General features: G+C 41.5%; 1 protein-coding gene across 2 annotated transcripts in view; it reads right to left on the reverse strand.

Moving 5' to 3' along the window:
• Positions 1–13,416, reverse strand: part of LOC105286465 (RNA-binding protein 24) — a 30,228-nt gene extending 16,812 nt beyond the window's left edge. For both annotated transcript variants that reach the window (XM_011351446.2, XM_011351438.2), the window contains exons 1-4: positions 13,090–13,416; positions 5,180–5,585; positions 3,227–3,353; positions 864–924 (exon numbers count right to left, since the gene is read on the reverse strand). In XM_011351446.2, the coding sequence (XP_011349748.1) occupies positions 864–924; positions 3,227–3,353; positions 5,180–5,458 (467 nt within the window). In that variant the 5' untranslated portion in view covers positions 5,459–5,585; positions 13,090–13,416. The remainder of the gene's footprint in view (positions 1–863; positions 925–3,226; positions 3,354–5,179; positions 5,586–13,089) is intronic.
• Positions 13,417–15,817: the final 2,401 nt, after the last annotated feature.

The raw sequence follows: 15,817 nt of genomic DNA on the forward strand, positions 1-15,817 counted from the left end.
AGCAACCGCAATCATTATCATCACTTCACATCAGTGTTTCACCAAGGAAGTAACAAAAAAAAACACAATCAAAAAAGTACGTTAGGAGAAGAAGAACAGGCCGATCCCTGGATGATCTTCGCTACTTCATTGAAAGAAATTCGTAGGTACTCATACGTGTAGGTTTCTGATAAGTGTGCGTGTGCCGCTTTCTCTCTCATTCCCTTTCTCTCTCTCTCTCCCTCGCTCTCTTTTTTTCTTTCACCGATCGCTAATACATTTTCCCCTTTTTTCGTTTTCATGTCTGTTTTATCTCGTTTTCGCATTAATATTGGGTCCTTAGAACGGCCCTCTTGGCCCTCTCAGGGAACTCGGAAAGAAGATTCCCTGCACGTCTCCTTACGCGCGCGCGTCAGGATGCTGAAACGTCATATATACAGTGTCTTTAAGGAAAGCTCGTAACAATCTTCATTTCCGTTAAGCGAGTACCCTTCTTAAACGTTGCATTACCGATTTATTATTAATGCCGTGGCATCCCCGTTACTCTTACGAAAGTGAATGACACGTGGCGCTCGCTGCAAGGCTGGCTCTCGAAAATAATATTTCTCCAGCGACAATCGACAAAACGCAAAAATCTCGTTTCTCGTTAATTACAATCGTGACGCGCAACTGTCAACCAGTAAATTTACATGAACTGCTCGAAAGAAACGAAAAATCACGCGGAGATGACTCGGTCGGCTTGCAGCGAGAAAATTTAGCAGCTGGCGGCCACGAAAGATCGCGCGGATTCTTCCTGACTTAGTGCGGTACTTTTCATCTAGCTACAGTTACGACATGTACGTTCTTGATATTCCTTGACAAAGCACATAAAAATGTGAACTCACCCGTATTGGCTAGGAAGCACTGCTGGGTAACCAGCTCGGATGCCTGCAGCAAACGGGAATGCTGAAATCATCAAGAGCCAATGAATCTCACTTTTTATTACGTAATTTTTTCTATTTCTCTATTTCTATATTTCTCTGCCCTGATAATCGAGCTTATTCGATTCATCGCGCAAAATATCGTTATGTGAGTTCTATCTTATTGTTAGTGGACTGTACATGCGTAGGGAAAATAATTCACTCGGAAATCTGTGTTAGGTGTCATCTTCGGAAAGACTCTATGTTTTATTGATTAGCGTGTATTCGATATAGGACTGATGTTCCGTTAAACTCTGTCGAATCGATACGTAATTGTATCATAACAAAAATAGCAAACGTGGTATCTAAATTTATGTTAGAATAAATGATTGTGTTTCTGTGTATGGATAATCGAAGATACGCTTGATTCATGTGAGAATTCGTGCTTATCACGCTGATGAGGCAAACACCTGTGACTGAAAAAAGTCGCGCTCAATTCGGAAATATCTACGCGCGAAGCTACGTTTCGTTATTGTATTTTCGAATATCCACTTTGCGCCCTAAAACGTCTACAGTATATTGCATTACGCAGTAATCTTCGTGCTTTACGTCCTACTTGTCAAACAGGAGCGGACACGTGAGCAAAATCAGATATATTAGCGCGCACGTACGTGATGCGTGCACACAAATTTACGTACTGATGCACCGATGGCATGCTCGCTATCTGAGAATGCATTACGGCGCGCAATAAACTTGAAATGGCCATGCAACCGAATATATCACGACTCGTGGCTATCGAGAATACGTCTCACCCTTCACGTCATACCGCGGTACACAATATATGTCACGAGCGTAAATAATATCTGCTGTTCAACTCTACTATCCTTTCTTTGCTACATTGTGCACAGCAAATTTGGAATTATTATCTTACAGACCTAAGTTGTAGCAAAATGTACGCACACATGTATAAAATAAATCTTCCAGTAATAATAGAACCGACAATAGAAACAGTAGAAACAAGTTAACGTACAAACATTATGTAAACAATTGCGCTAAATAATTTATATGTGGTACTTGTATTGTATGTAAATCGTTCCAACTAAATTCCAAATAAAGTTTAACTAAATTAAAAATTAACTAAAGTTTTACCAGCTAATGTAGTCTACGTTTACAGTTACTAGTAGCAAATGCATTAATCAGCATCGATGGTCGAAACTTTTCCCAAAGTGAAATTCAGAGTTAGACCAGAGACAACCTTTGTGTCAGAAAAAAAAGGAAAACCGAACGAGTCCTGTACTCGGGTTAAGGCAATTTTAGACTTGGGTCTCCAAGCGCCAAGTGTTGCATTGGCACAAAGCCACCGAGATAGTTTGAGAAAATGACTCAGGAGGATGCTTCACCGTTTGCCTGATCGTTGATCTCTACCTTCCACTCTTTCCGTTTCGTCTTCGCATTGCATATCGAGACTTCGTTAAGTGAATAAAACTTTGTTATCATTTATTCGCACGGCTATCTTGGATGAGGCTCCGAAAAGGTATCAAATCATTCTTGTCGCAAACGCTACGCGATTAATGACAAAAGCAATTGCGTTGCTAAATGCTTCGCGTAAATTTCGTCAGTCAAATTTGGACACTGCTTATGCGCAGTCAAAAAGTAATGTGGCAGAATTATGCGCGTTGCATCTTACACCTCGACGACTAATCTTGCAATCTGGCATTAAGTCAACAGCGTAAAACGCGTGACGCGGAAAACTCAAGAATGCGAAGACTAAGTCAGAAATATAATGTGTTCTCAAATAGAAGCAACGTGACTTTTTAACCCGTCGTCAGAAATGTGCAAGTGTAAAATTGTCCAAGTCGCGAGCTAATTAAGACCCAAACTGCCTGCGAAATCATTACATATCGCCGAAACAATATTTAGCGCGTGATATCTTGTCAATACCTTCAATTTTATAAAGAATTCAATGCTGAGTACGGTTCTAAATCCGTTATGCAGATACTGCAAAAATCTCGGCATATTTCAGGAACGAGCAGAAATTGATGACCAGAAATAGAGGCGAAATCTATATGTAAAAACGTGTCTGTCAATCGAAATAGTGTCTTCCTATAATTAGAACTTAGAACCTCCTTTAACTGAAATTATTATGAGTAGATTATTATGATTATTGTGATTATCTGTGTCTGCACATGACAATCGTGTTCAACAATCTGAGGTAATTTTAGAAATGATTAAATAATCTGAGCTATCTAAATAGATATCGGAAGCATGGCTCAAGCGTAGCAAAGAAATACAGTAAACTGCGACAAAGGCCACTAAATTTATAGCCTCGTAAACGATGAAATACTTACTCGTTTGCAAATTACCCCTGGGCTTAGCTCCGAGAATGGCCAAATTGACGTTTGCTTTGCGACCGTCGATGATGGGATTGGGTTCTTTGCATGCTCTCTCTGCCGCTAGTTTGTCTCCCATAATTACCTGCGTACAGATTACATTTATTTTTCAATTCAGTAACCTGGCATATTCATTATGTATTCTATTGGGTTGTTCGGAAAGTTATTTCGTTTTTTCAAGGAAAAATGAAAGGCGGTTTTTTCATATTTAGAATAAATTTTATTCAGTGATGTATTGGCCATTTTGTTCCACTACCTTTCGCCATCTTTCTGGCAACTTTAAGATTCCACGCTCATAGAAGTCCTTCTCCTTATTGACAAAAAATTGAAGCAAGTGATTTTTGACGCCTTCATTTGAATCGAAGTTTACATTGTTCAAAGAATTTTGTAGAGACCGGAACAAATGGTAATCGGATGGTGCCAGATCAGGAGAGTATGGTGGGTGTGGTAGCACATCCCATCCAAGCTGTAAAAGCTTCTGGCGAGTGACCAAACTTGTGTGTGGTCTGGCATTGTCGTGATCGAATACGACACCTTTCCTATTCGCCAATTCTGGTCGCTTCTGCTTGATGGCAGCATCCAATTCATCCAGCTGACGACAATACACTTTCGAATCAATCGTCTGGTTGCTTGGTAGTAGCTCGAAAAATACGATTCCCTTCCAATCCCACCATACAGAAAGCATGATCTTCTTTTGATGAATATCTGCCTTGGATGTCGATTGAGCAGGTTCATCTTGCCTGGACCATGATCGTTTTCACTTAACATTGTTGTAAACAATCCATTTTTCATCTCCAGTTATGATTCGCTTTAAAAATGGTTCATTTTCTTCACGTTTCAACAATGAATCGCAGATGGTAATGCGTCAATCAAGTCAATTTCCTTTAAATTGTGTGGAACCCAAATATCGAGCTTTGAAACGAATCCAAGGCGTTTCAAATGATCGTAAACGATCGAATTCGATAAATTTAACTTTTCAGCAATTTCGCGTGTTGTTATGCGACGGTTTGCATCCACCAGAGCCTTTATTTTTTCGTCATCAGCTTTAATTGGCCGACCTGAACGTGGTGCATCTTTCAAATCGAAATTTCCAGTACGAAATTTCGAAAACCAATTCTGACACTGACGTTCACTCAATACATCTTCTCCGTACACGGCACACAATTTTTTTTCTCGCTTGCACTGCATTTTTACCCTTTCGGTAGTAAAAAAGCAAAATATTACGAAAATGCTCACTTTGATTTTCCATGTTTGATGTGATGCCAAAAAAAATTACTTGACAGATCGCAACACAATAAGATACTAAATAACGTCTGAAATGTCAGTTGTCAAAATATAAAACGAATTTGCCGCTTAGAGTAAGGTTAAGTATCGAGGAACGCGACTAACGACATCTCTTTGTGAAAAACGAAATTACTTTCCGAACCCAATATATAAATTAATATTTCGTCATCTGTGCTTAGTTAAAATGTACAAAAATTTTTTTAAGGACAAATTATTTATGAAAAACGTTTTACAAACGCAACGTTGTATTTTAATATTAATCTGCTAAGACAATATAGTTAACAACACTTACATTTCCATATTATTAGCGTATTTTGTACACATGCATAATACAAAGAAACAGATATAACAGGACTCGTGAGAAATACGATGAATATGATGCAAAGGAGGAGTGTTATCACGAGTGTGAAAAGATTAACACTTACGTGTACGTAAAACGTGTATGTAAAAACAGGTAAATTTATGATCATACTACGAAATTATCATACTTGTTTTACCAGTTAAATGTATTAGTCAATCGTAACTTTTTATCATAAATCGCTCGACGAAATTACAAAAATATAAAATTATTATTCACAAAACAAATTTTCAAATCGAGTCCATGAATCATTTAAAAGAATTACTCACAAAACCGTAACCCCTGCTTTTGCCAGTTTGTCTGTCTGTAATGACGACGGCCTCTTCGATGTCCCCATAAATGTTGAAGTGTTCCCTAAGACTCTTATCAGTAGTATGGTAGGGTAGACCACCGACGAACAACTTCGTCCATGTCGTGTCTTTCTGTTGCGGTGTGGTACCAGCCAAGGCCCCGAGCCCTTGCACCAATTCGTCGGGTGCTGGGGCCCCAACAGCACCCACAGCGCCAACTGCACCCACACCGAGACCCGCGGCACCCGGCATCAGCATCCTCCAAATTTTGGCGAGATCACCGCCGGACGGAACAACGACTTGCTCAATCTTGACACTGTCTTTGATACCTCAGTCAACGTTAATCACGCCAAGAGCCGTGCAGCATTTAGACACCCTCTCTGTTCTGTAAGCAGAATAAAATCTACGTTAATGTCAGAAAAAGGGAAGTATAAAAATAGAGATAGAAATTAATAAATTAAAAAAGAATCCACATTTAATGATACGGTATTACTGGCAATACCGCCATATTAATATTAATGAATCGATGATTTAAATATTAACTCTCTGATAAAATTAAGATTGATATTTCGTCAGCGAAAATTTCTATGAAATACTCTAATTAGGAACATTTAGCGAATAATAGAGTAATAAAATTGTCTTCTCTGGTCGAACGACAGTCGAATGACAGTTCAACACTCTCCCGCTTTCTATTTTAGCTTATTAAAAAATTCATACAATTAAAACTCGTTTCAGAAACGAAAGAAATATGTCGAATGAAATTAGCATGCATGTATTTTCGTCTGTGTTAATATTCTTAATCGAAATATTACTTTTCAAGAAAACCGATATCTGAATATAGAGTAATTTCTATCCTATTTGCCTGGTTTCTTGTTTACGCCAAATAAGCGCAGACACAGGAGAGTTTGACAATTTTCTTTATCTAATAATTGCTATTGAAATTTGTATTTCATCATTTTGCCTTCACGGAAACAATAAGAAATTCACTTCGCTATTGAGTAGTGAATAAATCTCATTATGGCTGAGATATTCTCATTTTCGATCGGATGCTTTCGACAGAATAATTGCACGTCACATAACGTATTAAGGAAGCCTGCGAAATCGATATAAACGATCAGTAATGATGCTTGGACTACATCGTGTTCTCAAAGTAGCGTGTTTGTTACGGGAGGATTAATTTGTGTACCGCGTTCCTGTCTAACTCAACTGCGTCCAATTAGGGGCCACGCACGTGTGCGGTTTAGAAAGCTCCTATGAAAAGGCCCAATTCTCACCCTTACAAGGGTGAAAGGACCGCTGCACTTCGCCATGCGAGGTCGGTATGTAGGCATACATATGTGCGAGTTTCGTGACAATTACATTTGAAGCGTGCAACCAAACCGAAACGCATAGTTAACGCGCGCGCACACACGATGCATGCGTTTAATGCATACGTGTCAGCAGCGCTGCGCCACAATTTCCATTTTGACGCCGATAAATTAGGTGCTATCACTTTTCTCCTGAGCAATTTTATAGCGCGGATTTGTAAAAGTGCACACGGCTCGCTCGCATTAACTTCAGTGAAAGGAGAATCATAATTGAGTGAAATGGACGCGGAAATCCTTGTACAAAAAGGAGATATTGCCGTTACTCGAGCACCACGTACAACTTCAAAAAGCAATTACCGCGGCGATGTGAAATCATATTAATTAATTACGCCTTGAAGCCGAATGTAACTAACAGGTGATTCATATTTCTATTCATGTTATTCGTATATCTACTTAATTATGATCGTACAATCAATCCTTTAAACATACAATTTCTATAAAGTTTACCGAATAATACGCGGAATAATATTGCCTCGTTCTTTCTCAATTTCTCTCGTTCGACTTATGTAAAGCTTTGCTTCTGTGAAAAGAAGTCATTTTCTGTCATCGCGATAAGCTTCGTTATAAAGAGCGAAATTGTATAATAGTTATAAACGGATTTACACATAAAATAGAACCGCATGAGCGCAAGTAATATCTTATCCACAAATTAATTTTTCCTAATAAATCATATCATGATACGAATAGCGGTAGAATGAAAACGACATAAAAGTGTCCAAATCACAGTGAGATGTCACTCATATAATATATTAAATAGTACCTATACATACACGCGTATTTGAAATATATAATATTAATTGAAAATGTGTGACGTGTTCTACTAATTCGAATAACTGCTCATGTTCGTAAGCTCAAGTTTACCAAATTGAATACGTCGAAAAAAGCATCCAGCGTCAAGAATAACCGATTGAAAATACTGTTTGCCATGCGGTGATGCAACACTGTGCACGCACACGCGCGCGCGCGCGCACACACATCTGCGCTTGCAACTTCCTGCAGTCGGCACAGCACCGAGAGCCGAAGGGCGACGAAAACGAACAGTCTTCCAGCCTCGTCTAACGCGCGCGTACGTCCGTCTCGTTTCCCTGTCTAACGCACTCGAATCGATGACTCCTCCGGACACAAAGGGAACAGATAAAAACCCCCTTGTGCGTGAACCCCTGCATCGAGGAAAATCCGGCGGGACGGCGGCACAACGGCGGAGAAGCAAGAGGGCTTTACCCCAAAGACGAAGAGGGCTATATGCCAAGAAAGGAGAAGAAAGGGCAAGAGGAGGGACCCTGACCTCCATCCAAGGCTCTCTCTTTTCCTCTCTCTTTCTTTCTTTCTCAATCTCTCTTTCACGTCTCTAAAAGAGGCCTGAAAAGGAAGCCAGTTTCGCTTCTCGTGAAGAGAGCGGAACGGTCGAGGGAACCAGGTAGTAGGGTATTTTTCGTGTGGCTCGTCTTTCGAGTTTCTGCAACGCACTCAGCGCCGGTGGAGGAAGAGGGAGAAAAGGCCCTTTCTCTCCCCCGTCACGTCCCTTTTCCTCTTGGTCGAGGCACCGACGTTCCCAGCGTGCACTCGCTTCTTCTTGCCTGAGCGTATTATGCGCTCCGGGCCCTACGGCGAGGACAGAGAGACCCCTCTACTGCAGCCCCCGCCTACTCTCCTTGCCCTCTCTGCCTCTCTTGCCCTTTCCTACCGGTACTTCGACAGAACGACCGTCCGTCCGTTCCCGGTCGAGATCCCCCAAAACGACGGCAGCTGCTGCAGAAAACCGGTGCAGCACGCCATATAATCATATTGTTGTATTGCCATCACCGCCCCCTCCTCCCTTGCCACTTTTTGACCTGTTCTAAGCGTCCCAATCCAGGCTAAGTTCGTCGGAACGCTCTTCGCACGAAAATCGCTCTTCCTAGTGCTACGTGATTTAGCAACGTAAAAATGTACTGTGCTCACCAAATTTGAAACCCAACTCCGCATAAATCCTTATAAATTCACTATATATATTTACAATATAACACAAAATAATTTATTCCATATTTTGCGATTTTTAATTTCTTCCAAAAAATTCAAAGGAAAGTTTCTTTAATTCAAAAATTCACCTTGTGTCAAATATACACGTAAGTCAATACATAGTTAACTCGAGGAAAAATACTTTTCTGTCTTCACGTTCGTTCACATTCGATGCGGTCACGCTGTGAAAATGCAGCGCGCGGCAACATCAGCACTGATGTTAGCCGGAGCAGTTTCAACCCTTGGAACAATAAGAAGTTACGGAGGGTAGAAACAATGGCCGTACGCCGGCTGGCCCGTAAGCTGGCAGAAGCATACGGTGCGCGGCGGCAATTGGGATTTTTCACGATCGCAGGACACGAGAGAGTTTCGACGGATTCCTGGCTGCGTTCGCCGACTGTGCGTTCTGTGTAACGTTGTTCAAAGTGCCCTGTTCGCGCGCAATAAAATCTATTTCGATCGGAATGACTAAGATCGTGGAAGGGATGCATTTCCACGATGAGCACTTTGCGAAACCCTCGGGAGATGCATGTGGGAGCTGTCGCTGTTGGGGACGTGTTCGTTGAGAAGCACTGGTTTTTAATAGCTCACACGTGGACTATGCGGACACCCCGCAGCGCACGGGAAGAATGTACCTCCCGAACTTGCACTGCACTTAGACGACGAATTCCCATCGTACGCGTAACGTCGGGACGTCATCCTCGTCGTCGTCGTCGTCTCTTTCGATCGCGTCGAGCGTGCAACGTGCATTCGGCACTGGCCGATTGCCATGAGCCCCCGGGTGCCACGAAAGCCACGAAAATATCCTCTCGGCCAAAGTCGCAGAGGCCAGACTTTGGGAAAGCACACGCCATGCGTGGCTTTCGTCAAGTTTCCAGAAAAGACGTCGGATGTGCGAGAGTCTGCTGGAGGGGGGCGCGTGAAAGCGCGCTAACTCCAATTTACGCCAGTGGTTTATTAATTAACTGCTTGTCTTGCAATAACGAATGCTACATATCAAGCCCAAAGCTGAAGACTAGAAGAGACTCGTGGTTGTTGAAAACGTTACGTTCTATTGTTGCACACTAATTAATCTGTGTTAAAAAATAATCTTATTAATTTTCTTTTACTTTCTATATAATGCTAATAATAAAGCGGATTAGATACACTTGTGCATAATTCTTCCGCAAAATTTCCGTGATTACGTTACGCGCATAGCTGTCAATTAAGTGATAAAATAATTTCTTCCTTTCAAGAGTTAATCGGTGCGTTAATATTGCTCGCGTCTTTTTATGAAACTTGTCGCGGCCAGCACGATTGTATGCGGTGGGACCGGTCGTGCAGCCGATAACGCCATTATCGAATTGTTTGCATCTCATGCAGGAACACTTGTTGAAACACAATTGACAATAAGCGTGCACGTCTGTTGAAAGTTTATACGTTGCCGTTGACGGTTCGCGAGCCGTCCGAAGAGCGTTATGCGCTACTTGCTCGCCGATAGCGTGAAAATTGCGTGGCTTTTCTACGTGGAGGCTGTGTGGAGAACGTTGCTAATCGCGCTAGAATTCCAAAAAAATAAAAGAAAGACGCCTTTCGCCGCAATACTAGAAAGATTAACGATTTTGAACGTCATGCGACCACGATGGACGGCAATTTGATTTTACACAAAATGTCCAGTGCAAAATAAATCCTGTACAACTACATTTCTTTCGTAAAACCGTCAAGACTTAGCCAACTTCCAAAAGAACATTAGACATTAACATATCTCGGCCTAGACGGTCCCGTTATCTGTCAAGGTATGGCGAACGGCAAAATCACGGCAAACTTTCGCGGGCGGATAACTTTCCTGTGCAAACTTCTGAAGGTAAATATGTCTGATTCGCACAATTCGAGTTTCGTTAAAGATCAAATTCAAGTTTCATAATTTTCCGCATGGACCTGGTCCATCGCCGCGTTAATTCGCCTGATCACTTCAAGCGGCTTTAAATGACGGTAGCAAGTAGGCACTAATACACAAAAACAAAAAGTATTCCTGTAACAAGGAGACCTTTTTGCGGTAACCACTTCGGGTGGTTTTTCAAGGCGAAGCCTTTGCCGATCACCTGCGTCGGTTTCTAGACGCTCCGGCTCGGCGAAATCGTTCGGGCAACCGTCGAGGTTTATTAATAAACATCGGGGAACACGTGCCCGGTCGTCGTGGCAGCCCTTTGTCGCGACGCGCCAGGGCGTTGAACGGGGGTTGAGAGAGGACAGCTGAGAGAGAAGAAGCAGACGGTTTTACGGTACGCGCAAGATGGCCACGCGTCATCGCCGGGGCCCCGCCGACGGATAAACAGAATTTCCTGCGCGCACGAATTTGCGCGCCACGCGATCCCGCGCGCCGCGCAACAATCCGGCAAATCAGAGTCAGCCGGGACGCCGCGGCCGTTCCGTGCCGGATGATCGTATAAGATCGCATCGGCGAGCAGGGATCCAGGAAGGCGCACGCTAACGTCGCTCACGAGGCGTTGCGTCCAATTTTATCGGTGCATCTCAATGTCGCGAAATATACGCAGGATGCGGGAGGGGAGGGGACACGTGAATAGTGACAATGTTTTCCTCATATAATTGGAAACGCTTCCATAATTTCCAAGGCTGAAGTAACCGTACATACAGCCATTGTTATCTTGTCATTTAAATAGACTGAGGTCGATACTGCTCTACCGTACGTGTGATTATTTGGAATTTCTCCGTGATGATTAAAAGGCGAGATAAAACGCGTATTAAAGTAGATTGCTATTTTCTCGTTCATCGTTTTTATATAAAACTGGTGCACATACAGTTCGTCTGTCTCGTAACGTTTTAAATATGTATTGCGCTCTCTATCATTGTACTTTTACTGGTATCTTTTTACATTGTTTCGTCCATCGGATAGTGTTCTATTTTCCCTTAATTCATTATTTTTTGAAGATTGTACATTTATTTCTATACATATACTCGATCATACACAAAAGACAATAACGATAATCCGAAAAATGATAAAACAAGATTAATGTGTTTGTCCTTACTTATATATATCCAGAAAAATAATTATTTAAATTCGAGTTATGCGAGATGAATATTTCTTCTCGCGTTTATATCTATATACCGTCATATATTATACTGTCGTATACGTCCTTACAATTATAGATATGAGTATACGTTAAGAGATATACCATAATGATAGCCATTAAGGAACGATGCTATCAACGCTAATGAGTTGTGCGGCTCCAAAATTCATGCAACGTGCGCAACAACAACAGTTCAATGCGGAACGTGCATTAAATATGACGTGTGCTAACGCGCAAGACCAATGATTTTTTTACGAGTTATCTCATAGCCGGGCGTGCTATTTCCAAAGGAAATAACGGATGGAGAAGCGATCAAAAATAGCACGATCGAAGAGAAGTGGAGCACGCCGGGCAATCGTTCCTTCTGAAGGCAATTAAGGAATCAAGAAGATTACTGCATGCAATTTGCTCGTGTATCGAAATATTCCTCTTTTCATTGCGATAACGTAATGCTTTTTTGATAATCGCCAGCGTACTCTAAACAAGTTCTCTCCAAACGGTTTCTGTAAACGTTCTTTCTAAACGTGGACATTGCTCTAAATGAAGGTTGGAGTCGCCAGATTTGCGTCTAACAAGGGAAGGTTTTTAAGTGTTACACTCGGATTTCAAAAATCTTTTGCATGCAGGTAGGGAGGGAGGTCCCCAAATAGAAGAAAAAAATTAAAGTAGCGGCCCAAATGTATATTTGCGCGCTACGTGCGCAATTTTCGATGTTAGGTTAATTACTCAAAAATGCTATTTCCAATCGAATTCTTTACATTTTTTATTTCACCTAATGCACATTTATATTGCTTTGAATACTTTTGTGTGTGTGTGCGCGTATGTGCTTCTGCGTGCGTGTGTGTACTTGTGTGTGTTTAGAAAATACGAGCGTCTAATGTAATCTCGTGCCGCGCGAGCACAGTGCGTATAAAAGGCCCATTGCTCAAAAATGGTATTTGCATCGTGACTTTTTTAATTTTGTACTGCAACTGCCAATGCACACAATTTGGAATCATTGTACATCGCGCAAATCGTAGTTTGCTCTTTCTGCGTGATTTATTGTATGCGACTTTAAATAGATTTGATCAGAATCCATAACGAGGACATAAAAGATCTGGTCAAGGGAGGTTTTTAATTCTTTCAGTTTTAATTTTGGTTTTGATTTCTTTTCAAAGCGTTGTGCATTAGGTGAAATAAAAAATGTAAAGAATTCGATTGGAAATAGCATTTTTGAGTAATTAACCTAACATCGAAAATTGCGCACGTAGCGCGCAAATATGCATTTGGGCCGCTACTTTTATAATTTTTCTTCCATTTGGGGACTCCCTACCTGCATGCAAAAAATTTTTGAAATCCGAGCGTAACACCTAAAACCCTTTCCTTGTAAGAGTCTACTCCATCAAGTCCATCAATTTCAAGCAATCAGAATTGAAAATCATTTTTAGCACTTTTCTATTCAATTTGCAATACTTACTTATACTGCCGTCGCGTCGTAGGTGCACCGTTCGTCGCACTACACTACTGCTGCAATAATCCTAATGATGGTACACAATCAGTAGTACACACCGACGTTACGGGTCTCTCGTGATAGTTTACGTGATCCACGCGATCTATTTGGGAGCACAATGCACTTGGGAAGAGGGGCCGATATCGATTCGATCGGCGAGATGCGCGCGACCGCTGTGGACACTCGGTTACGTCAAGTGGTTTCTGTTTGGCCACCGCACGCTAACCGTACTAGTGAACGGTGCTTTTTTACGAACGCGCGCGAACCAGAACCGACATCGACGAGGGCCCACGTGCGAGTGGCAAAGCGCGTTTGAGTTGTCGCGGCTATCGTGTGGTGGTGCTCCGTCTCGCCAGCTGGTCTCCTATCGAGCGCTCGGATTGGCCGGCGCCCATCCCCGCCACTTTTGCGCGCGCATAGTCACGTGTTTAGTATACGCGGCGGCAAAATTTGAAAAACGGGATTGACCGATGTTTTCACGGGGAGCTCGGCTGAGCTGGTTGAAAACGGTAAGATGCTTCTCTCGTAAGTATGGGATCGATCTGTTGCCGGGTGATTGACTGTTTCGAGCACGTGTGAGAATTTTTAGTAGTGATAAATACCTCATTGTTCTCCCTTTCCGGGGAACTAATTTTTGGAGATTTTTATTTATGGGAAATAAAGTTATTGCTGTTATATATAAATTGTGTACACAACTAGAATTTATGCATGTTTATACATGTTACATATGTAACAAAGAGTAATGTACATAATTGAAAACTTCGATATCTATCGAATGTTACTTTATGGAAGATACTATCAAATTTTCATTGTGATTCTTCTTCCACAGCTCTTTCTTTCTCCTTTTGCAATGTATTAAGAAGATTAATTGTAAAATATACATACAAAAATTCTCGTTGCATAAAATAAAAACGTATGTGTCTATTGTTTATTGAAAAAGGAAATTGCTAAAGAAATTAGTAAATTTTATTATGTCATAGTAAAATATTAGAAATAGATTTTTGTCCTGCAAAGTATTTATCCTATGAATGGGCAACAAAGCAAAACGATCCTGCAGGATCACAAGGTGAGGCGATGCTCCGCGGAGGAGCATCAGCTGTTCGAATTATTATCGTTGCAGACGACGGCAGATGTTCGCTAGCCTGAAACGCTCCCCCGAAAGCTTTGAACACGCTGATCTTTTTTCTTCCGCGCCGGTGAAATACTCGCGAAGAAAGTGCACCTTTCCTTACCAACCTTTTGTACGTTCGAACGTCAAAATCGCAACAGATATAGAAAACGTATTAATTTCTAAACTAAAAGACGTATTAATTTCTAAACTAAATACCTTACGTTATCAAAAATTATATCAATTATAACAATTTTATGGGCAAGTATCCTAACACTTAATTTATTTAAACATTGTCACGTTTCAGTAAAAACGAAACGAATCTAGCATAAGTTTTATTTCATTATCTTCCATTTAGTTAAGTTTACATTTCGTCAAAAGACTTATTTAATAGTTTTCAAATGGGAAGCGAAGCATTGATAAACGTTAATCACTTTCCATTTAAAAATTATTACAGCCTCGACAATATATATATATGTATGTATAATATATTCGTATTAGAATCTTTATTTTAGAATGTTTCACAAACTCTGCTCTTCAATTTATCACCGGTGACTTTAGGACATCCTGCATATCGTTATGAAAATCTATGTTAAATATTCATTATGTCTCTTTTGCATATTACGTAGACAGAGAGAAAAACATGTCGCAATCGTAGATAATCGTAAACAATTCGATTGCACAAGCTCTCGATGACGAGCAACCAATGATAGCTGGATAGCTATATGAATTAACGTTCCCTTCAACATCTTGGATTATAGACGACGCTCGGGAACGTCGTCGCATTATTCGAAACCTGCCGGCTGGTTACGTGCGACGGAATATAGGATATCATCGTCCGTCGTCCGCGTTCGAAGGAGACCCCATAGGTTCATGGCACGCGCTGCCAGCTGCCCCACAGCTGTCTCTCCTCCGTCGTCCCCTATACGAGGCCAGGGTTCTTACCCGACCGTGGTGCATTTACCACATCGAACGAAGCGTTCTTTTCGTTTCTGTGTGCACGCACGTGCGTACGGCGAGCGAGCGAGCGAGCGCTCGGCGATATATTTTATTGGCACGCACGTTGCGACCAGCAAGAGTACCCTTTCATGCCCCGATGAAGAAGAAATCTTCAAACATACGTCGGCGAGAACATTCCTAAAAATACTATCGTCTCATTAAAATGGCGCTTTAATAGAATTGCAGGTACCAACACCATTAATTACACCGTCAAGTACGTGAAGTACTTAAAAGGTACATACTTAATCATTTCTATATCTGTAATTATATCTTTACATTTTTAACATAAGTGCGTTCTCAATAATGTTCAAATTTATGTTACATCTTTACCGCTCGAAGGAGTTCTTTCTGATGTTTTCGAGGCAATGTAACCCGATATAAAATATGCTACACAACATGCACGGCAAGAAATTATTTCCCTCAGTAGCTGTTGCTTCCCGTGCGAAATATATATTCTGAATTACATATACGGGGTGTCGCTCTCCGGACGACGGGGCTTTGCACGGGGCTTTACATTTGCGGTTTCTCATCCGGCTCGACTGGCGCGATCTCGCAGGAAATAGTCCTGGAGTGTCCTAGAGGATGCAG

The sequence above is a fragment of the Ooceraea biroi genome, chromosome 14, assembly GCF_003672135.1.
Source record: "Ooceraea biroi isolate clonal line C1 chromosome 14, Obir_v5.4, whole genome shotgun sequence".
Taxonomy (NCBI): domain Eukaryota; kingdom Metazoa; phylum Arthropoda; class Insecta; order Hymenoptera; family Formicidae; genus Ooceraea; species Ooceraea biroi.